General features: G+C 33.7%; 1 protein-coding gene across 3 annotated transcripts in view; it reads right to left on the reverse strand.

Moving 5' to 3' along the window:
- Positions 1-25,071, reverse strand: part of LOC143239129 (atrial natriuretic peptide receptor 1-like) — a 117,021-nt gene that overhangs the window by 49,767 nt on the left and 42,183 nt on the right. For all 3 annotated transcript variants that reach the window (XM_076479969.1, XM_076479970.1, XM_076479971.1), the window contains exons 3-4: positions 2,931-3,123; positions 1,525-1,660 (exon numbers count right to left, since the gene is read on the reverse strand). In XM_076479969.1, the coding sequence (XP_076336084.1) occupies positions 1,525-1,660; positions 2,931-3,123 (329 nt within the window). The remainder of the gene's footprint in view (positions 1-1,524; positions 1,661-2,930; positions 3,124-25,071) is intronic.

Raw genomic sequence — 25,071 nt, forward strand, 5'->3', positions numbered from 1 at the left:
TATTCATTATTACCTCACCAAAAATTTCCAATAAGCTATAAGAACCCATTATGTATATACTTAAAACATGGTATATGCTATGCAATGGTATGAGACTTTGTAGGAAGAGGTAGTAAGTAGAGTAGTGAAATTAGTGTGATATCTGTTACTCGCTTTCAACATCTAGTTTTTAATGTCTTTTGATAGTGTTCCAGGTGATTAATTAAGTGAAGGTCATTGAACATAGAAGTGTCTTATGGTCCGAAGTTGAAAGGTCGTGAGTCAAACTAGGAAGTGGGTATAACTCAAGAAACGACTCTCATATCAGCCTATGGTACCCGTTAGAGAAAGTTTTCATTTAAGTTTATGTATTATTCCAATAATGACAGCCATTTTTCATTGCATTCCTCCACAAAGAATGCTAGTAAACTCTCTGAGACATACAAGACGTTTGAGTGTCCACTCTTACGTTGTGTGAATGCGTTTTTTATAGAAAGATATTTCTAAATTTTGTTGTAAGGACGTGAAGCTATCTATGTATGTATTTAACGTTAACTTACGCTAAAGACAATAAATGTTCAATAACAGCAGTAATCGAAGTGGAAGGGGTTGTAAAGCATCCAGTAACAAGTACGTTATTCAAAACTATCATCTCACAAAAATTGGTTGAGATTGGCCAAGCTACCTGAGAGTAGTTAGATAACGGTCAAACGGACAGACGCACAGATTATTGTGCTTTATATATATAATGCTATTGAATTTAAAATGCATATTGTTCAACTTTGGCATTATATACTTTAAAGCATATGATAATCACCATCTTGGCAAGTGTCTTTCAAATTTGGCTACCTGTTAGGTTTAGATAAAATGAAAGTAAAATAATTATTATTTCTAACTGCATTTACTAGCAATCGAACTTTGACATATAACATTACTATAAAGTGAATTAATAGGGTATATTCTGGGAAATATTTATGTTAAAGGAAAATAAAAATAGTTTTACCTAAACAATACATAGAGGATCTATACACATTGACTTGTAACACAGGTAAATGTTATGTATGAAAATTATCATTAAGATATAATCTTTCAATATTTGATTTTATATGTTCTTGTGCAAATTGTTATTTATAATGACACCTCAATTATAAAAATACAAAATGTATTAGAAACATGATAGTACACAACAACTCACCTATATTTCAGAAAGGTATTTTGTAAAATATCATGGTGTTATTTTTGGACAATTAATATAGAATGCATTACAAATTAAAACATATAACGTATTGGTTCAAAGACACAATTAAAATTTTATCTTACTTTTAATATAGCAGGGACTAAGCATTTATTTGCTTGAAAGGGGGCCAAAGATCTCCTAGAGAATACGACTATTTTAACCATTCATACCACAATACAGTAGTGTGTTGTCTGCCAATCAGTCAGTAAACACTAAAATGACGTCACATAAAGAATAATAAACGTTGTAATTTGTATTGTCATCATGTCAGTAAAATATGTGTGTGTCATGAATTTAATTTCCTTTACCTTCAAAGGTGCGATTCCACATTTTCTGTGTTATAACACTTCCGTCGGTAATACTTCCACCTTCCGTCAATGTTTCATTCAAGGCTAAGGCATACAGAAGAACAGCTTCGTGAAAAGCCGTCACAAAGGTATTAACCTGAAATTAATATTTGAAACCTTGGTCTATTATCCTCATCGATTTACAGAATAATTTTAAACCGTCCGACCAAAATGCGTTTTTTATATTTTTCAAATTTTATTATTTATATCCATATTTCGATTACATTTAACAATTTATAATTTGCTGAAGATAAAGAAACGCTTATTAAAATATTTTGTAATAATTTCTACGGTTTTTCTTTGATCAAATTATGACATTAAGTTTTAATTTTTGGTCTATGAATTTGACACAATTTCCCAAAGTTAGTCTTATTGTGGACATTGTGAGCGTTTTCCAATATTACTATAACATATTCTATCGTTGAAAACGTTCATTTAGAATACTTAGTAAAATCAATTCCAATTCGAGTCCACGTAACTATAACGAATTAATTTATTTCGTCAGTAAAACTCTACTACAGCCATGTTCATTTGTAAGCCTATTTCGTGAATAAGCTTTTCAACATAAATTATGAAATTAATGTAGGCCTAACTTTATCAATGTTTCAACAGAAATTCTGAGACTACTACTTAACTTAGATAAATAAACACTCTAACCCACAAAGTAGCTGAATAAATAACAGAATAGATGCGATAACTCATTTTTAACACCGAATAATTTTTCTGACACTGAACTGACTAAATAATCACCGATTTCATTGTACCCCATTTCTACCAATTTCGTGAAGTTTGTCGTGAATTTCCAAATCGTATTGTCAAGCGCCTTCTAGCAAACATCTGAATTAAAGCATTGAAAATATAGTTTACAACAGTATCTTGATAATATATGTAATTGAGCATTAATAACGTACGAGAGGAGAAGAAATATGACTGTGTTTATTGAATTTTGTTATTTGACGAAAAATAAATGCCTGATAAATGAAAAATAACGTAACGTACTTTTGTTTTTAGAATTAAAAAAAGCCTTTTAAATTTTTCCAGGATTTCAGTTCTAAAACAGAATCACTGAAAGGCATTCACAAAACCTCATATAACAAAGTTTGATCAATAGGTTTCTCCTCGATGGATTCATTGTAAGCTTGTGGGTTCTCACAGCTAAAAAACGGGTTTAAATACACTTGGTGTGTATATCACAAATAACCCATTGTCTAGCTTTGTGCATAAAAATTAGCAAACCAAATGTTTTTTGGTTTTGTTTTTTCAATATCATAAAAAAACATTTTCGGGAGAATTATTAACATCCACCTAAACCTTCTTTCAAACAACATTTAACATTTTTACCTTTATAAAAATTTGAAAAACTTTACCTCTTCTTCCCCGTAATCAAACCCGAAATTTGTTTTTGCTGTGTTCTTGACAGTTTGAGAAAACTCGGCATAGTCAAGAGTTTCGGGTTTTCTTGCTGTTACTATCAATAGAGCTTCATAGGCTTTTCGAGCTTGCACATTCCTCTCTTCTGTATCGCTCTTTCGAAGCCATGGAATTTCACTCTCTTTTTTACTGCAGAAAAATAATTCAAAACTCTCAATATTATAGACCTTCTCGAATGCCAAAGATCGGCGAATGGCATATAAAGATTTAACTATGAAAATAAAAATAACATCTTCTAATTTGTTTTTTGAATTTCGCGCAAAGCTACACAAGGGCTATTTGCGCTAGCCGTTCCTAATTTAGCAGTTTAAGACCAGGGGGAAGTCAACTAGTCATCACAAACACCACCAGTTCTTGTTTGCGCTCTACTGAATGCTCCTTTAGTTCAATAATATTTTCACAGACTAAAACCTAAAAGTTCCCCCAAAAAAATAACGAAAAAGAAGTACGAAAGATATGCATTTTGTTTCATAGCAAAGCTACATTGGGCTATGTGTTGTTTCCAACGTGGGGAGTCGGATTCTAGTGTTGTAAGTCCGTTTTCCCACCAGGGGATCGAAAAATGAGAAAGACAATAATGTGTAACAAAAATGTTAGAGGAATAAAAAATTGAGAAATATGTTTCGCAAAAAAATAATGCAATTAATATTATAACTCATTTATATTAACAGTGTTTCCATGGGTTAGATCTCAGGATTTTGCGGAATCTAAATTTTCAAGTCATTCCGGATCATTTGTTTATTGACAAATATTTTTATCCAAACGTGATTGGACAAAAGTGCAGATGACTGCTGCACCCTTAGTAAAAACCAGATCCATAACAGGCCACAAAACAGACATCGACCTACTATCGGCATTCAGTAAGTAAGTGTACTCATCATATGTTGATAAAGTAACATTAATAAATAAAAAGAAAAATGGCTTGTAAGTACAAAGTGTGCATATGTGGTGCCAGGGAAAAATGCCCTCGATGTCAGTGTTGATGCACAAACTTAAACTTAGAGGTCAAAGTGGCACAAAAAGCAGGTGCGAAACAACCGCAGAGCAAATTAAAAGCATGAAGCAAGAAAAAATGAAGGACTGAATTCGATATTCCACTGGAGATTGATGAAAAAGAAATGTATAGCGATACTTCTGAGGATCCTTTGACACCGAAGAAACGACGCAGACCATCCAAGAACTAAAATCTGTAAGAAAGGCGTTTCTATAGTACTCCAAAGGGGTGGAGGAATGATGTCTATTCAATAAGACATTTCTTCAGTATCGAATCCACAACGATATCAAACTTTTCGAATGAAGAGGATCGACAGAAGACATCAAGTTTCAGTGCTTATGACCAGAACACTCAATTGCTTTCTTTCTGCATGACTGTATTATGGATTCTATGCACCGTATTACTCCCAGGAGATTCAGATAATCTTAAGATCTTATGAGTGGAAATTTAATGAAACAAAAATGTTCTTGTCTTCCAACTATGTGTAACAAATTCTGTCAGAGAAATGTATTCAGAGGATAGTTGTACCTGCACATCTACGTTAGTCGATGACTTTCTAACAACTGAAAGAGAAAAAGTGACGATGGGAGAATAAGTGTTTGAAACAGCTAGATGGCACTTTCGTCGACTGAAGTCTGGGTTTCAACTAAAACCTACGGTATGATCTGTCCAGTATTATTGTAACTGACTTGCACTGAAAGCAGTAGAGTACCCTAGATGAAGGTGATGAGAATTATCCCACTCACGCCAATGTCAAGACCTTCGTATTTTCTCAGAAAACAAGAATAAGAACAAATAGCTAAAAACACAACAAACTAGGCTTGATTTTAGCCAAAAGGGCAAGAGGGTAAGTGTGTGTGTTTTTTATAGCAAAGCTACATTAGGTTATCTGCTGAGTCCACCGAGGAGAATCGAACTCCTTATTTTAGCGTTGTAAACCCGTAGACTTATCGCTGTACTCGCAGAAGACAAGAGAATAAGTTAACACACACACCTACACCTTCAGAGGTAAACGTCTACCTATAAGACTACTATACTACAGTGTACTATGGGAGTCAAAACTGTTGAAAGCGTCACTAAAAGTGCGAATTTTTTGTAAAACTTTTGTAAAGCTTATTTTAGAATGATGTTACATATTAAGGCCTGTCATACAGTTCAAATCCTGGGTGCCCGCCACGTGATAGAACTGTTAAAAACAAAATGTTTCATTTTTCAATAGTGACCATTTAAACATTACTCCAATGTATATCGTCACACTGCGTAGGTAGCTAGCCTAAGTTTTAAATGTTACCTAACGAATTTAAATGTAAAGAGGTTAAGATTTTTTTTCGGATGTTCTCGCAGAGCTACTTCTGCAGTGTCAGTGTTAGCCTTCCCTAATTCTGAACTGATAGTTTAAAGGAAAGGAAGTTAGCCACCAGCATTCATCGTCAACTCTTGGGCTATTCTTGTATGAACAATATTAGAAATTGATCCTCAATTTTATAACTCCCCCATAGCCTGCGATAACGAGATGAAAATGTAGGACCCGCAGAACCACAGCCCTGAACCCAAAACATTGGACTGCGAGGGATGCTTTTTTTTAAACTTACAATTAAGTTGTATGTATATTACATTGTAAAAATAGATAAGGAATAATGCATTAATGTAATTCTTAAGTAACCGACATCTTATTTCTTTGAGGTAAACTAATGTATAGTCTCTATGTACAGGGTTAAGTTTTCGAGGGCTCATCCATTCTATATTTTATAATTTCTGACACAATTCAAATGAAGCTTTTCATAAAACTTTATGTTAAATATTTCATGGAATTAGACCAAAGTTAAATAAAAAATCTGAAATTATACCGGGATTTGTCTGCATGTAATGAAGTTTTTACTTTAACTGTTTGTTTCGAATTTTACACATTGGTTTCTCGCTTGAGATCAATATCAAGCTCGGAAGTGATTCGAACTCGAATATCAGAATGCAATTTCAATACCCTAGCCATTAAGCCATGCGAGGCCTTGTGAAGAAAATGAAAACAAATGACACTTTGATTGTACCACTCGGTAGTGAAGGTACCATCAACTATTGTGTAGACCTTCAACACTACTGAGTGAAATGCAGTTCACATTTGTATTGGTCTTCCAGCATTCTTCATTGAATGTGATACTGTACTCCTCTCTGCCAACAAGCAAAATGTTGTTAATTTTTGTTAAAAATCTCCTCCAACTCTATTTGATTTTTGAGCGACTACACATTCACAGAGGCTATTTTTCAAAAATATGCATCTTACTATTTTAATTAAAACATTCACACCGTTGGCAAGGTCTATATTGGATTGTTTTGTGTAATTTAAAATCACGTTCGAAGAGTTTGGGTTCACTTATCGACATAGAAGTTTATGCACATCCTCTACTAAGGCAAGACGTTTCTACTAGTTTTATATGAGGCATTTCTGCCCTGAGTGCATTCGTCACCATACTCCTGTGAATAATACGAATGGTGAGCCTTCTAGTCGTATATCATTATGTAAGAGATTGTAAATAAGAAAACATTAATAACCTTGGAAATTACAAATACATTTTTTGTTTCCAAGTGAACACGATGGTACTCTGTTTTTATGTTAATTATTTAATCTTCAATGATAACATAAGGTAGCAAAGAGGAAAATACATGTTAACATGTCTTTAGTCGTATTTTGACAGTTTCAAAACCTAAACATATTTTCGTTTTACACCATATATCTGAACTTTACGAGAAAGTAAATATGTGTGTGTTTTCTTATAGCAGAACCACATTGGGCTATCTGCTGAGTCCACCTTGGGGAATCGAACCGCTGATTTTAGCGTTGTAACTCCATAGACTTATCGCTGTACTAGCGGGGGGCTAGAGAAAGTAAGTAATAAAGTAAGAAATAAATAATCCTTGTTAATGTATTATTTTTCTATTCCTGTTCCTTTGATTTGTATTTATATTATATTGTGCCCATTCATATTAAAATAACTCATGTTAACATACTTTACTGAATTTTATCGCTTTCCACTGGAAATATTTTACGCTATTTTAATATCTTGTTTTAAGCAAAATGTACTGAACCACACATAGCTTTCAGCCAAGAAAAGTTTTATAAAAGTAAAAATATATTAATATACTAGCTGGAGTGCCCGTCTTCTAAGCAGAAGCTATGTAAATTCATGATTAATGAAAGGTTATCTTAGGATATTAAAAAAATTGCTTCCCTTACGTGTAATTGTAAACAAACGCCCATAAGACTGCAAGACACAAAATGTAAAACCAAAAATGTGAATGTATTGCCTTACAGACCCAATAAATCTGCATGCCAAATTTTGTGATGGTCCATCAACAGGTGAAGAAGTAGTGGCAAAAATTGTACGTACCCCGCATTGGGCCAATAAAACTCCATCCTAATCAGGTGACGATCCACTCACATCCTGCGAAGTAGTTAGGTGGATACACGACAAACAATAAATCCGTAAAAAGTATCTCTCAACAAGTGGCGAAATAGTGGTAAAAAACGCAAAACATGGGTACGCAAACATTTTCAGTTGTTTACCACTGCTTCGCCACCTGTTGATGGATCATTAAGTAGCTTCATGGACTCACGACAAAAAATATATATGTTATACTTATATATATATTTTATCATCGATGTGAACCAAACGTATTTTACAAATATAACGCTAGACACTAAAATAAAGCGTAACTAATTTTTATTTAAATTTAAGTTTCAGTTTTTTTGTACTTACAGATTATGTGTGTTCTTTGTATTCTGAAGATTTCGCATTTCTTCCTCTGACAGTAAAACCTTTTTGAGTATTGTAATATATATATGTATATATTTCTGTGTGTGTGCTACTAGTTGTTTATTTCTTAAAGGTTAGCGTAAATAGTATTTTTCAGTTTTGGCCTCTTTCACCTACTTAGCATTCAGTGTATCCCATGTTAAAGTTTCACTTTTCAACATTTTGCATTTAAATTATCATCTTCACTGGGATAAGCTGCAAACAATCCTGAATATTACCAATATCCCAAAACTAAACAATATTAATCAGTATTGATACTACCCTGACATTACATACGGCTGAAGGCTTTATTGACTTTATTGTTATTTCCAAGACAAACGTTAGTTGAAAGAAAGGTTTCCAGAAGAAAAGGAATTCGTGCAATGCTGGGAAGTAAATAAGTACAATAAAACATAATCACTGTAAAAACACAAAATTGAAATGAAAACATATTTTTCTTGTTTATTGAAATAGCTACTCTTTTTCATATTTAATATCATTTTCACATTAAGCCTGAGGGTAATTAATTGTTCTAAACTTTAAATAAACATGTTTCAATTGGAACATTGTACTTTAAGAAAGATTTTGTTAAAAAAAAGAAAAGTTATGCATCCACAATTACACTAACTGTAATCCACCAATCACAAGTGGTACCTCCTTCATAGAAGCTATCATACTGCATATTTCAATATCAACACTCCTTCGGGCTGTTGAGTGTGTTCAGCCAACGTTGAAGCAACAACGTTAGTCAATTTGTCATCAGCATCATAGCACACCAAAAGTTAACATCAACATTCAATTTCAGAATGCGCTATAACTATTTTAAGTCACTGTTAACCGACAGAAGTTCCGTGTCATAATCAAGGCTCATAACATAAACAAGAACAGTGGGTCAGGAAAACCTTTGACGTACACGAAGTAAAACAGGCGTTTATATCAAATAAAAGCATTTGGAGGTCAATTCAAAATAACCATACTTTTGGAATATATCTTGGGTGAGTATTTACAACTGCATAGTTTAATACGGGTATATGTTCCCAGCCATTTATTTACTGTTCACTCTGTAAGTTTCCATTTTACAATATATATACATACATATAATCACATTAAAATCCGCACAGTGCATATTAAAACCATTCCTTGACGCTTCTTTATTTGACGTTTGTCGTCGATTTTATCCTATTAAATGTTTTCTCTAGTTTATGTTCCCTTTTCCCTAAACTAATTTCATCCTTAATATAAGTGTGATTGCTGTTGAAGCTCAGTTAGTTATGTTTGACATTTTCTCCGGGGTGCATAGGCAATGCATAAATAATGACTAACAGAACAAAAAATGAAAAATACACAGTTTTTTACTTTAAAGAGAATATTTGATGAATTAATGATTGTATTTTTTCGCAGATTCATAGTGGTTTAATTTACTGAAGAGACAATAAGCAGGTGTAGTGAATATAAGTGTGTTATAATTAAACAGTAAGACTGCATTTTAGTTACTTTGTGATATATTTTAATATAGAATGAGTGGTGTAGTTATATAGTCTTCTTATGGTTTTCTAAGTGCTTAAAAAACAATATATATAGATATATAAATGAATTATTTCATCTTCTCCCTTCCCGCTCACTCTGTGTGTGTATATATATAAACATATATGTAAGAATAAGACGTTCAGGTACATCTGCATCAAATACGTATATTTGGTACTGATTCTCTAAGATATTACATACATTTGTCAGGCTTAGATTTAAGTGTTTATTGTTATCTTCAAAATGGTTATAACTTTTTATTCATTTGTTCAAAGCCATTGTCGTTTGTTTCGTTTACATGCAACACAGTATTGAATAAACACATTACGAATCCATGAAAAGGAAGCACTTTAAAAGCATTTCGTGTACGTTTCGACTATTTGTGTTATTATCACTTCGGATATCAAAACCCACTATTTAGCGTTATAAGCCTTCAGACCTCGGTCAGCGACAGAGAGGTGGCAGGGACGACAAACTAAAAACAAATTAAAAAAAAGCCTTTTCTACTTATATACATGTAACACCAATAAGAAACATTATAAGGCAAAATATGCAGTATTTCAAGTTAGGAAACTGTTAATTGTGTATTTATTTTTAAATCGTTAATACGTTAATGTATATCACGACAACTGCGACATTAACATAGAATGTATTATTGGGTGTTTTCGCGTTTACAGTTGTTCTTTCTGCTATATAGAATTAAAACAATTTTTAATATAAATATCAAGCTTAAGCTCTATGCTTTAAATAATAATAGTTACATAATCTGATTTATTAAAACCTATACAAATCACAACAATCACTACTGCTAAAGCATACGTTTGTAGACGTAGTTTTACGATTTTGTTTTTTTACCAATTTCAGTTATGGTTAAGTTATTTTGCTGTGTGGCATTTACAAAATAGGGGCATTAAACTGTCAAGAACTACAAATCATTTAACCTTCCTTATCAGATGTCACAATTATCCACCCCGACCCAGTATGTCTTCGGATTCACATCGCTAAAACCCTTTCGATACCCTTGGTGGGCAAAGCACAGATAACCCACTGTGTAGCTTTGTGCTTAATTCTAAACAAAAGTCACAATTACTATGTAATGCCTAGTGCAATAAAAGTTTCCGATCATGTTTTAAACAAACATCTCAAACTGTCTTACACCATTCAGAAGAAGCTATTTTTGGTAAAAGAATATCTTCATAAAGGAAAAAAAAAAGTATGTTTTCACCGAACGTGAGTGTTACAACCAAATCTGTGGTAAATATTGTTAACACTTACAAAGATCTCATGAGAAATTAATGGAATCAGTGCTGATCGAGAATATATTACAAAATCAAGCAGAGACAAATCGGGAAGTTTTAAAAACTGTAACTATTATCTAATTGTAACAGAGACAAGAGAACGAAGATGAATGAGTATACTGTTGTAAACTTAAGTGACAAATGTCTTTAAAATAATAAAATAAGTGTACTACCTCTTGATCTTAATTTTGTTCCTAAACAAATACCTTGTACTGACATTATCGCTTCCACTCAAGAAGCCGCTGATATATCAGATCTCACAACTGCTAATGAAATGTGGTTCCAAGTTCGAGAAGCCCTAAAATCATTTACGATCAAACCTCAAAACAACCTAACTAAAGAAAATCACCAAGCTATGAGTAACTGAAAGTAGAACAGAGACACTGTTATATTATCTGCAGATAAGGGAAACGCTACAGTCCTCCTAAACCGATGTGACTATAAGCAAAAGATAGAAGTATCATCTGACGCAATTTATCAAAAACTATCTTCGGATCAAACCGAACGTATAAAAGAAAGGCTAAATAATGAGCTTTGGAACATGGTGAATAAAAAGGAAATAAGCACGACACTGAACAAAAATTATCTGCACATTATTCAGTCTTCCAAGAGTTCTGTGGTTTACCCAAGATACATAAACCTGATGTACTCATGCCACCTATTGTATTCTTCGTAGGTTCGTCAACTTACGATACAGTCACATTCATTTCTCGCGTGCTCAAACCTCTTACAATATGTCCAATTTATTCAATTAGAGACTCACGTTAACCATACTTCTAACCTAGTAATATCCAAAGACAATATTGTTGATAGCCTCGACAAACTTTCACTTGTCATTAAGATACTTGCTATATATACCACGGAAATAATAACAAAAACGATAAGTTACGACATTTAGCTTCCAATAAGAGCGTCCATCACCATCCCAAACGTCATAATGTTGTCGAACATAATTTTTTTGTTTTTTGAATTTCGCGCAAAAGATATAATAAGGCAATTAGTCATCACCACCCACCGCCAACTCTTGGGCTACTCTTTTATCAACGAGTGATGGGATTAATCGTGACTTATAACGCCACAAAGGCTGAAAGAGCGAGCATGTTTGGTGAGACGGGAATTTGAATTCGCGACCCACAGATTGCGAGTCGAGCGCCTTGACCACCTGGCCATGCCGGGCCGTCAAACATATCTCTCGATGCAAATTACTTTCATTGCATTTTTACAGTATGTTATACGGTACTCCCATGGGTTCATCTTTATCACATTTATGCAGTATTTTGAACACATCATTTTAACACCATATCTTTATCGACCTCGTACCTTTATCGTAAGATAGGTTAACCATATGTTGATTTTATGGATCCATAGAGACGAAGAGCTTAAAACCTTTCATGTTAGTTTTTTATACGTTTCTCCTACACAACGAGGCAGTCTTACAAAGATAAAATACCTACTTCCCAGTCATCTCACAAAGAACATAGTTTATAGAATTAGGCGTGAGTGAAATGAACAATAGATTGGAGAAGCATAACACCCGTAAAAGGTAAGGTTAAGAAAAAACAGCGCCAAAAAGATATCAATGATTGTGCTATAAACACATCAGCTACAGTTTATCATATTCAGGAAACCAACCATATAATAAACAATTGTGCTATAAACACATCAGCTACAGTTTATCATGATCAGGAACACAACCATATAATAGATCGAAGAAATTTCCAAAATAACGGCCAAAGAAGAAAATAACAAATGTAGAAACATTAAAAAGCGAATGCCATTCGAGCACAAGATAATGGGCAACCAATCGGTATTAATGAAAACAACGGCCAATGAACATAAAGAACAATTATGCATTTTGCGTTGTTAGACTCAATCACTTATTTGAGTAGAGCATCGAAAGATGAAAATAAGAAAAGGGAAGATAAATTTTTTTAGCATTTAATAGGGAAAATGTGAACACTGTAAAATTAGCCTAAATACTAGCTGGTCAAAAGTTTAAGACTATACCAAAAAGAAGTCCTAAAAAGGGTAGGAAATGCCCTAAAAGAGGTCTCAATAGTGAGTTGCAAGGACGTCATGAAATCAACTACAGAAACTGGTATTTTTATTTTAACAAATGTCAGCTTCTCAGGAGTCTATTTTATCTAGGTATAAGACTCAATTTTTGAAGACTTTTGCCGATAACTTATCATTTCTTTTTGATTATTGGTTGTTTCATTGTTTGTTCTCCTAATAAATAGCTGATAATATAATTACGAAAATAGGTGTAGTACACCCTTGTGCAAATTAATTGAAACAAGACGGAAAATTACGATTGTTTCAATGTTTTGCGTTTTATTTCTGAGAATCCAAAAATTACTCACAAATTAATACATGATATGACCGCCTTTATTTTTCAGAAGATCATTAATCCGTTTTGGCATCAAGTCCACAAGCTGACTGCAATCTTTACTAATTTTTGATCACGGTACCACACCTCAATTATGGCCTCAATTAGCTTATCTTTCGTACTACAGTCTTTTCCCTGAAGTCTTTCTTTACAAATCGTCCAAAGATGTTCAATAGGTTTAAGTCCGGAAAGTTTCCAGGCCAGGCCAGCACCTTTATTCACGTTGTAGTCATAAAATTCTTCACAAGTTTAGATGTGTGGCACGGAGCCAGATCTTGTTGAAAAATGCGAGATCCTTCTGGAAATCTCTTTTTCAATTCTGGAACGACTCATCTCTACAAAACTTCGATGTACTGTGGTTCTCGCATGATACCTCTATGATATGTAAGCCTTCGACGCCATAGTAGCTGAAAAAGCCCCAAAACATCTTTTTCAAAGGATGTTTTACGAACTGATTGATGTGAGATTCTCGAAGTTTCTCACCTGGAGATCTGCGAACATGCAGACTTCTTTGACCCTGTACGAAGAAATGAGTCTCGTCACTGAATAACACCTTCCTCCATTATTCTTGCGTCCAGTTCTTGTATTTCAGACCTCACTGTTGCCGTTTTTTCTTCATTGAGTTGGTAAGAAGTTGTTTTTGACTGGTCTCCTTACCCTTCTAACGTAATTTCAAATGACGTGATATTTCTCAAAATTCTGTCATATATCCCAAAAATAGATCGTCCGTACTGCAAAACACAGCTAATGACGCCGGCTGTGTGAAAAAATGACTATTAAAGGAAATCAGCGGGTCCAGCGAGTTTACACCGGCTGCCATGATGAAAATATTGTAAAATGACCATTTGTTTCAATTAATTTGCACAAGGGTGTAGTGTACCACATTTTGCACGTCAGAAAAATGTAATAAAATTTGAATTTAAAAAAATACTATGAATATGAGATGTGTACACATATACTCAGAACATGAAACACATATAAAGATATTCGTTATAAAAACCCCTTGTACAATGAATAAACTAGCTTTCTGGGATATTTTTTATTGTTATTTTGGTTTGAGTTGTGTTTGTTATGTGATAGTACAGCAACGATGACGCTGTTACCTGACAATACAGCAATATATTTATGTTATTAAACTTAGAACACAATGAACTACGATAAAGATAAAAGCAGAAGTGAGTCTATTTAAAATACTGTTAAAAGTAAACACAAAACACAATGTTTGATATCAGCTGACCCATTTAACAACATCCGGATTACGGAATTTTTGTGTAACGTCTCACTTCTCCATTTCTGCCCATATTTTAAAATTCGATGGTGTGTTGGATATAAGCAGTTTTTAAATTACGTTTAAAATAAATATTTTCAGCTTAATGATAGAGGGGTAAATTTATTGTGTGTTTTCTTCTTATAGCGAAGTCACATCGGACTGTCTACTGCGTCCACAGAAAGGAATTTTGGCATTGTAAGTCCGTAGACTTAACGCTGTACCAGCAGGGAACAAATTTATTGTAACTCTTTTCGTCTCAGTCTTCTGTGAAATTCTGTTTCAATGGATCTTTTCAAGACGCTTTCTACTGTTCCTTCCACAAGTCGATGTGTGTCTTCTTACCAAATTACCAACATATAAAGAAGGACTTTAATTGCAGAAACGCATTAATATATTATTGTGCTTTTGTTTGCTAACATTACTTTCTAGCTTTATTCTTCTTAACAACTTGAAAGTGGTGAAATTAATGTATTTTCTTCACACTTTAAAATTCACATTTGGTGTACTGATTTGGCTTCATTTTAAGTGTATAAATTGGCTGGAATACATATACATTTGTAGAGTTTAATAAGTTTAAACTGCGTCACAATTACACTGAATGTTTCTGAAAACAGCTTGATAGTTTGAAATAGATAAGTATACTTGACTTGTACTCAAGTTTCATAAAATGGATGGATTAAAATTGATAGATCTGGGTACTACATCTAGCAAACTCTAACAAGACTGTTTAAGAACAGCCTAACTTAACTGTTATAAAGTATAATGAAATCATATGTTAAAATAACAATAATAATTTTGATTTTGTAAAACAATTAATTCGAATTATCAGGAAACAAGTTAATAGTTTGAAGAATAATAGCATTAAAATTCTGTAATGCGACACTTCTATATAATGGGTTACTTTCACATTTAAAGCAAACATAGTAAATAAGAAGCTATAAATAACTTACTACTTATTTTATTAAGTTTGTTCTTTGTACGTCTTATAAGATTGAACATGGCAGTTCCTAATGTTGAACTGATAAAGTAAAGGAAGCCAACAGCACCTTTTTTTGGGACACTATTATCTGACTGAATAGTATTATTTGACTACCATTGTTATAAAGCGGATTGCGACAGTTCGAGCACCCTAACTTTTAGATGAAGCCCGACTCATTTGTTTGTAGAGGAATATTCCTAAATATTTATCAATATAAAAATATGTGACCAGTTATGAAAAAACAATAACTATTTTCCAGTTCTTCTCTGTCCGGCATGGCCAGGTGGGTTAAGGCGTTCAACTCGTAATCTGAGGGTCGCAGGTTCGAATCCCCGTTGCACCAAACATGCTCACCCTATCAGCCGTGGGGGCGTTATAATGTTACGGTCAATCCCACTATTCGTTGGTAAAAGAGTAGACTTAAAAAGAGCTTGCGGTGTGTGATGATGATTAGTTGCATTCCTTCTAGTCTTACACTATATATTAGGGACGGCTAGCGCAGATAGCCCTCGTGTAGCTTTACGCGAAATTCAAAAACAAACAACCAAACCACCTCTTTGATGTGGAACTAATTTACTGATTCAAATGATATACATACTCACATACAGAATTATTAGATTGTCCAGAAACAAATTTCAGAATTCTCACGATGACAGTTAGAAGTTGAATATTTAGTAACTTGTCGTGGGTTGATTTAATCCAAAGTTTGTCGCTTAAAAGATGTCTTAATTGTCTGCTGTTTCAACTCTACTCAGAGTAGATTTCACAACCCTCAAGGCCGCATGTACAAGAAACATTTTCGTCTGATTTTCCTCTACGACTTCAAACTTGGACGAAAAGCTGCCGAAACTACCCAAAACATACCAAGCATTCGGCCATGGATCTGTTACTGAACGTACAGATTTCGACATGGAGATGAAAGTCTTGAAGACCACGAAGGTCGTGGAAGGAAGCTATCTTTAACTGAAAACACATTAAGGGAAGCTGTTGAGACAGACCCTCGATCACAGTATGTGAGCTTGCAGAAAAGCCAGGCACAAGCAAACCAAACATTGCCAACCACCTGAGTGCGATTGAAAAGACGAAAATATTGGATAAGTGGATTCCGCATGAGCTGATTGAAAATCAGCCAAATTATCGTTATGAGACCTGTCAAAGATGATGCTTCAAAAACTGAACGAATTAAGAATCGAGGTTCTTCGTCATCCACCTAATTCCTCAAACCCTTGCCCTACAAGTTTTCAATTTTTCAAGCACTTTGAGAACTTTTTCAACAATAAATGCTTTCAAATCCAGGCAGCTGCAGAAGAAGCTTTCAGAGAGTTCATTAACCACACAAACTGTGACTTCTATAACAGTGGCATAAACAGTATTGTTACACGTTGGCAAAAGTGTATTGAAGCATGTTTTACAACACTGGTTTATACTTTTCCAAAATTCGTAGCTCAAAAATGACATTTATTTCAAGAAAACCTAATACAAAATACCGTAAAATATTTCTTCTTGCGTTCTGGCAACACATATGAATCAAAAGTAAAGGCAGACGATATTTTTCCCTAATTCGTAAAGTTTACAAACCTGCGTCTCCTTGGCTTCATTTCTTGCATTAGATCGTAACTTTCTAATGTAAAATATGGGTTATATGAAAGTAAAAACTAGAGAATTAGAACATTATTTTTTGAACTTTCCATTGTAGCATTGTAGTAAGAGAGAAAAGAGAGGGTTCAATTTATGTATTTAGGAAACTGTTTATACTGCGATAATACGTTTAGTGTTCAAAGTTTATTTTATGTATCAAGAGCCCTCTTGGCCCGGCATGGCCAAGCGTGTTAAGGCGTGCGAGTCGTAATCTGAGGGTCGCGGGTTTACATCCCCATCGCGCCAAACATGCTCGCCCTTTCAGCCGTGGGGGCGTAATAATGGTACGGGCAATCCCACTATTCGTTGGTAAAAGAGTAGCCCAAGAGTTGGCGGTGGGTGGTGATGACTAACTGCCTTCTCTCTAGTCTTACACTGCTAAATTAGGGACGGCTAGCACAGATAGCCCTTGAGTAGCTTTGTGCGAAATTCCAAAACAAACAAAAGCCCTCTAGTGGCACAGCGGCAAGTCTGCGGACTCACACTGTTAGAAACCGGATTTCGATACTCGTGGTGAGTAGAGCACAGATAACTCATTCTGTAGCTTTGTGCTTAATTCTAATCAATCTACCAAAATCTTATCAAGAAACACATTTTTTATTAAAGGCGTTTCGTTTCGGATTTCAAAATGGAACAGAACAAAGTAATCGAAAATACCAAGCACGACACATGTTCCTCATAACAAATAAAATTAATATATATACCTTAGAATAAATTGTGATCGCTTCGGAATATGGAATGATAAATTACAGAGGTACTGCATAAGGGTGAAATCTTAAAGAGCTTTTCTTATTTTATCTAAAGTTTATTTTATAATACACGTCTCATTCTCAACATTTCACTTTCATTGGTATACAAATTTCTTATGAAAGGTAATAAATAACAATTCGTGTTAAAATTTGCGTACTAAATTTTTGTGCAAGCAACTGCTTTATTGAAATTATAATAGTGAAGTTAACAGTTGTATATATCTTTTGGACATAGTGCACATATTTAAGTGTAACCAATAAGGTTTAGGATACTAAAACGAAATCACATGTAATGTAAAACGCTAAATACGTGCTGCAAAAATGTCTTTAGAGATGTATATTGTTTCTAATAATATTATTAAATAGACAGAGAACGATTTATAAACATAATAAAAATGATTTTATGCAGAGAACATATCGTTTGTCTTTGTTTGTATTTAACCACAAAACTACACAATGGACTAGCTGTGATGTGCCCACCACACTTGTCCAAACTTCGTTTCTGCTGTTATAAGTCAGCAGATATACCACTGGAGGCCAGAAAACATACTACGTACTAAATACATGGATCGGTGTTCTTTAAATATGATATACAGCTAAACTTACACAAAACTAATACGTATGTATTTTTTGTTTTCTGGAATGTGGTAACACGACAGCAGTGAAATTTACCGCAGGTTTATGGCATACAGAAAAGGTCAGGATTACTGAAGTGTGTGAATAAACTCAGCCAACGTCTGCTGATATTACTAGGGTTGCTATGATAGTGAAAATTCACCTGCTATAATAATCTCTTGGCTCTTTCACGGAGACAGAAGATAGAACTTTGTTTGAAGTCGTATGAAGCTAAGAAAAACATCACTTGTTTATGAACCAAGTACAGGTTTAACAACTTTTGTAATTAGCTCAACGTACGAAGTTCTTGCATTATATGTCTTAAAATAATACAAATAAATCTGCTCGAGAAGGATTTAATAAAGAACTTTCATGATGTGAACTTTATTTACTGAAACAGAATATCAACTTAATTTAACTGCACATGGACTGGGGTTACGCTGTACAGTGAAGAAGAACATTATCTTAATTATAACTGCACACTTTGTGGATTCTATGCAGATTGTTTACTGAAGGCATAGTTCGCATGTTTTAAAGTTTTGGTTCTGTTAAAAACACAGCGCAGTGTGTTTGTTTATGTTTTAAGTGAACTACAAACATCCATACTTGAAAGGGCGAAGGAACGCCATACTAAAGTGACAACACAACTCTGACAATACATGGATATGTGGTCACGTGATATAATAAATAAAAGTAGAATAATTGGATAAAGCTTGAAACATCAATGTATATTACACAATGCTTAACAATACTGCGCATATCAAGTGTTGATGGAAGGTGATTTCTCAATAGTTATTAAGACACTTATAGTATAAAGCTGCTTATTAATACTATGCAAAGTACAATAGATAAATGTAGATAAAGTTACTTTACAAACAACACAAAGTACTTGTTATTTTCAGAGTACGTCAGACTATAAATAAGCATCTTTTTCCGAACATTTCCTGTCTCCAAATTTTTCCTAATGTTCTAATAGCAAAGACATTGTGAAACTGAAATAGCATTACCTTAAGGTTTAAAACGGCTGGCCTTCAGTGGTTTAGTAGTGAGTCTTTAGGTTTATTACACGAAAATCACACTTTGTTACCCCAAGTGGGCAGAATACAGATAGCTCTTTGTGTAAGTTTGTGGTTAACAACAAAGAAAAAAAACACAATTCAAACAGTCCTATTAACTTAAACACATAGAAATAATAATCTATATATTGCAATGTTTTATACTGGGACACACATATTTAAAGTATAAAACAATAATATATATATTTATGATTTGTTATGGAAAAAGATTCTTTTACTGCTATCCTACTTTCGTTTTGCTGGTTTACACTGTAGTATCCAAATGCCCAGCTTTTTCTCACGTAAAACGATCTCGCCTATTTTAATAAACTTTTTAAGATGTAATAGTAAATGTCTCGGAGAATAGTCATGTTACTTTAATTAATAAGCAATTTGTTTTTGATAAAATTGTTTGACACCAGTTACGTTTTAGTGGTTAGATTGCTGAACTTTGAATCCGGGGCTCCATGACTGGCTCTATGTTGACACACACACATACACATACAAATTCACATTCCGCACTTTCATTTGGGCATTATAATAATGAGAGTCAGACCAAAATGTTGGCTTATAATAGTTCACTAGTTGACAGTGCATAACTAGCTGCTTTCTGGTCTATCACTTCATAATTAAGAATAGCTAGTGTAGATGGCCCTCTACTAGTTTTGTTCGAAATACAACAAATGACAAGAAAAATATTGTACGATTTAGTTATTAAAGGTTTTGAGCACATTGTGTTTACTTGTTTGAAACGAGAGGTTTAGAATGGTCCTCTCTCACCACTAAACTACATGAAAGTAAAATCAGTGAAACTGTTATCGTTTAATACACAGGCAGATTATACTGTTTGCAAGATCTGCTGGTGTTTCAAAGACACAAGTATTTGGTTTTATTGTTTGAGATTAATTATTAAACTGAGTTAAACTGGATAAGTTTAGAAAATACCATTTATCAATAATTATTTTTGTTTACTATACAGTCATGTGAAAAAGTTAGGACACCCTATGAAAGCCTGTGTATTTTTGTAACATTTTTGGATATATAGATATTTATCTCAATTTTAACAATACTGAGAGATTATAGGAATATAACTAAACAATTAAAACTGAAGAAAAGACTTTTCAAGATATTCTGTAAATGTAATTCTACAAAAATGCATATTCTAACTGAGGAAAAAGTTAAGACACCCTACCCCTAATAGCTAGTGTTACCCCCTTTGGTTGAAATACCTGCAGTGAGATAATGTTTCTGAAGAAAGTTTGCCCCACTCCTCAATGCAGAGTTTTTTCAGCTGTGAGATATTTGAGAAGTTTCTTGCATGTACAGCCCATTTCAGTCACCCCACAGCATATAAATGGGATTAAGATCTGGGCTTTGACTCGGCCATTCCAGGACTCTCCATTTCTTAGTTTTCAGCCAATCCTTGGTGGATTTACTGGTATGTTTTGGATTATTGTCGTGTTGCAGGGTCCAGTTCCGCTTCAGCTTTAAGTTTCGTACAGATGGTCTCACATGATTCTCAAGCACCCTCTGATACACAGTAGAATTCATGGTAAATTCTATGATTGTGAGCTGTCCAGGTCCTGCTGCAGCAAAGCAGCCCCAAACCATGACAATTCCACCTCCATGCTTCACAGTTTGTATGAGTTTCTTTTCCTGGAATGCTGTGTTTGGTTTACGCCAAACATGTTTTCTGTTCTGGTGTTCGAATAATTCAATTTTGGACTCGTTAGTCCAAGGAACATTATTCCAGAAGTCCTGGTCTTTGTCTACATTTTCTCTGGCAAACTTCAGTCTGGCCTTGATATATATCTCTTAGAGGGCAAAGGTTTCCTCCTTGCACACCTGACATGCAAGTTAAACTTGTGCAGTCTCTTTCTGATTGTAGAGGCATGCACTTTCACATCAACAGTAGCCAGAGCCTGCTGTAGGTCCCGTGATGACATGTTAGGGTGTTTGGAGACCTCTTTTAGCATCTTGCGGTCTGCTCTCGGGGTGAACTTGCTTGGACGACCAGACCTGGACATGTTGGCAGTTGTTTTGAAAGCCCTCCACCTGTTGACTATTTTCCAGACAATGGAATGGCTGATTTCAAACTCTTTTGGGATCTTTTTAAATCCCTTACCAGACTCATAAGTTGCCACAATTTTCCTTCTGAAGGCCTCAGAGAGCTCTTTTGCTCTCACCCTGGTGCTCACTCTCACTTCAACAGTCAGGAGCACACCAAACTAAATGTCTGAGGTTTAAATAGGGTAAGCCTTATTTAAAATGCTGAGTAACGATCTTCTAATCATGTGCACCTGGTGTGATACACCTGTGTGTGAGTTGAGCCATTTTAAGTGGGAATAAATGTGGGGTTGTCCTAACTTTTTCCTCAGTTAGAATATGCATTTTTGTAGAATTACATTTACAGAATATCTTGAAAAGTCTTTTCTTCAGTTTTAATTGTTTAGTTATATTCCTATAATCTCTCAGTATTGTTAAAATTGAGATTAAATATCTATATATCCAAAAATGTTACAAAAATATACAGGCCTTCATAGAGTGTCCTAAATTTTTCACATGATTGTATTTACGTTGTTAAGACTGGTGTTTATATAAAGGAAGAAAATGCAACAACATATAATTATTGAGATAAATAGTTTTTTCTGAGCTGTTTAATGTTGCTATTAATTAATATTATCGGTTGTTTTTGAACGTTGTATATATTTGTGAAGTGTAACAAACATTCAATTCAGCAGTTGTATTTTTAACAAAATTTGGTCTTTAAACTACTTTTACATATAAGGTAACAAAACAAAGTAATAACTTTTAAGTTTTTTTTTTAATTTTCTACTCATAATAAAGCCGTATCATATTTTTTTCAGACACTCTAAACACCGGTTTTCCAAAATTGTTTTGCATAGAAATAACATATAAATAATCTGTATCGTTATTGGTCAGTAGAGTGTTAATTAAAATATTTTTTAAGATATACGAGCGGTTATGACTGTGAAAGCCTCCTGCGAACTGAGAAAACTATCAACTCACATTAAACCAAGAAAGAAATCAATAATAAAAAAGAACTGTTCACTCGAGTAATATCACGTTTCGCCTGACCAGTGACGTCAATCACAACAAGGTTTTACTGTATTAATTACAGCAAACTGTAAAATATATCTAAAGTTTATTTAGTACTTTGAATTTTAAACTATCTCTATAATAAGAATGTTTCATGCTTTTGTTTTATCTAATTAAACGCCTTCCTTTTTTTTGTTGCGTAAAAATAAGACGACGAAACACTTCTAACCTATTTCAAATCAACTGGAAAATCTTATCTACATTTCTTACCCTGTTAAATGCGTAATTATTTATTTTATTTCATGTTAAACTTGAAACTTTTCAACTTGCATAACGTAATTGTTGCTTTATTCAAAACAATTATTATTTTATTAAATTACCGTGGAAAAATAGAGAAACATTAATTAATAGCAAGTCAGAGAAAATTCAACATTGCAAAAATAACTCTTCTCACAAGCAAGTTGAAATGTTAAGATTAATCAATTTAAGTATTATTTCTCGTTTAAATTTTCTCGTTTCTATTTCAGAAAAAGTTGCATTCTTTTGTTTTGAAGAAATGTAAAGCGCATTACGTATTACTATTGTTCATATGGTTTGAAGCACTGAGGTAATTATATAAGATCTAAGATTACAAGATAAACAAAAAAAATGGGAATTTTAAAAACCTCCAGATAGGAATACTAAAAGAAACAAAAAGACAAGGCTTGAGATACTGTAGACTTTATTTACTCAGACTACAAACCCTATTTTAGCTCTATGCTGTTACCTAGGGCTACATTGGTGGAGTCAAAATAGAGGCTTGTAGATTGAGTAAATAAAGTCTACAGTATCTCCAACCTTGTTTTCTTACTTCTTACGCAGATAGCGCTTGAATAGCTTTGCGCGAAATTCAAAACAAACCTTACTTCTTTCAGGATCCCTAGCTGAAGGTTTTTAAATTCCAAATTTTTCATTTATTTTGTTTACAGGCTTTTTTATACTTAACTATGGGCAAATGATTACTTGATATAATACTTAACTTTATACATTGTAATGATAATAAACTTAGCTAGTAGCTAGCTGATACGTTTCGTGATGACTTACTATATTTATTAGCTATTTGATCACATTAGTTCGAGATATTAAATGATAAGATGTAGCTGCATACTTTCATGGATATTTGTTTAAGAATATAGAGAGCATCTGTAGTTTCTGTGTAATTAAATTCTCTATATATAATGCATAGCAATGAGCAAACATATGTCTAGACCAGGGGTCCCCAAAGTGGTCGATATCGATCTCAAGAGGTCGATGAGACGTTTTCGAGGGTCGATTGGGGGTCAGTTAGAAATTGTTAGTACAGAAGAATAATTGCATGGCTTATTAAATATTGTTGGTCAAATCGACATAATATATTGTGCAGAAGCAAGAGTCGTACAATCAAGATGAAAGACCACTTTCGAAGAAATTATCCTGATAAGAAAGATAAGGATTTTGATTTTTTGGAACGTTGAAAGAAAAATATAAAAATCGACCAAATATAATGTCATTTATGAAAGCATCTGCTCAGGTTGATAATGAAGGAGGGTTAAGGACATCATATAATACTTCTCTCAATATAGCAAAGAAAGGAAAATCGTAGAAGATCATAATGCCATCAATTAAAGAAGTGACTGAAACTGTTATGAAAAAAGACTCTGATCCTGTTTTAAAATGCTCGTCTTTAAGTGCAAGTACAGTTCAAATATGTGTTGATGAGATGGCTGAAGTTCTGGAAAAAACTTTGGCATCTGAGCTTATACATTGTAAGTTTTCCATCCAATTTGATCAATCAACTTTTGGTAATTCAAACATTTTCATGGCTTATATGAGGTATTTTAGTCAAATTGAAAAACAAGTTATTAAAGAGTTTTTGTTTGTAAGGTGTCTTAAAGGTGATGCAAAAGGGATGACGATTTTTTTAATGCTTGGAGGAATATTTTAAAAAGCACAATAGTCCACTTAGCAATATAATTGCAGTTGCCACAGATGGCGCACCTTCAATGGTTAGCTGTTACAGAGAATTTGCTACCTTTCTTAAGGAAAAATTACCGATATACTTACTATTAACTGTGTATTACACAGACACCACCTTGTGGCAAAATATCTCAGTGACGAATTGCATGATACTCTAAAAGTGTGTATCAGATCGATAAATAAAATTAAAGCACATCCACATAATTCACGACTGTTTCCTAAGCTATGTTAAAAAATGATGAATTGGTGAACCAATTACTGTTGCATATTGAAATGAGGTGGCTGTCAAGAGGTGTTTGCTTGCAAAGGCTTGTCGAGTTGTATGACTCAACTGTAGAGTTTCTTACAGATGTGGATTCCTTGCTATGTGATGAACTGATAAAGAATCAGAATCATATTTTCTATTTGGCAGACCTATATTCAAAATTTAATTATGTACAGACCTGTCTGTAAGGTAAAGTTGTAACAATTATTCAAACCCGAACAATCCTCTTAGGCTTCCATGAATATAGGCCTTTTTAAATATTCATTGCTACGAAGAGATTTTCAGTACGTTTCAAACTTACGGCAACTAGAAGATGAAGAACAAATTATTTCTGATGATGACTTGGATATATACATAAAGCACCCTGAAAAATTGAGTGAAGACTTTAAAGTGTGCTTTGAGGACTTGCACGTACCTGACTGGATTGTTACGTCATTTGATTCGGAAATAGAAAAGGT

The sequence above is a fragment of the Tachypleus tridentatus genome, chromosome 13 (genome assembly GCF_004210375.1).
Source record: "Tachypleus tridentatus isolate NWPU-2018 chromosome 13, ASM421037v1, whole genome shotgun sequence".
Lineage (NCBI taxonomy): Eukaryota > Metazoa > Arthropoda > Merostomata > Xiphosura > Limulidae > Tachypleus > Tachypleus tridentatus.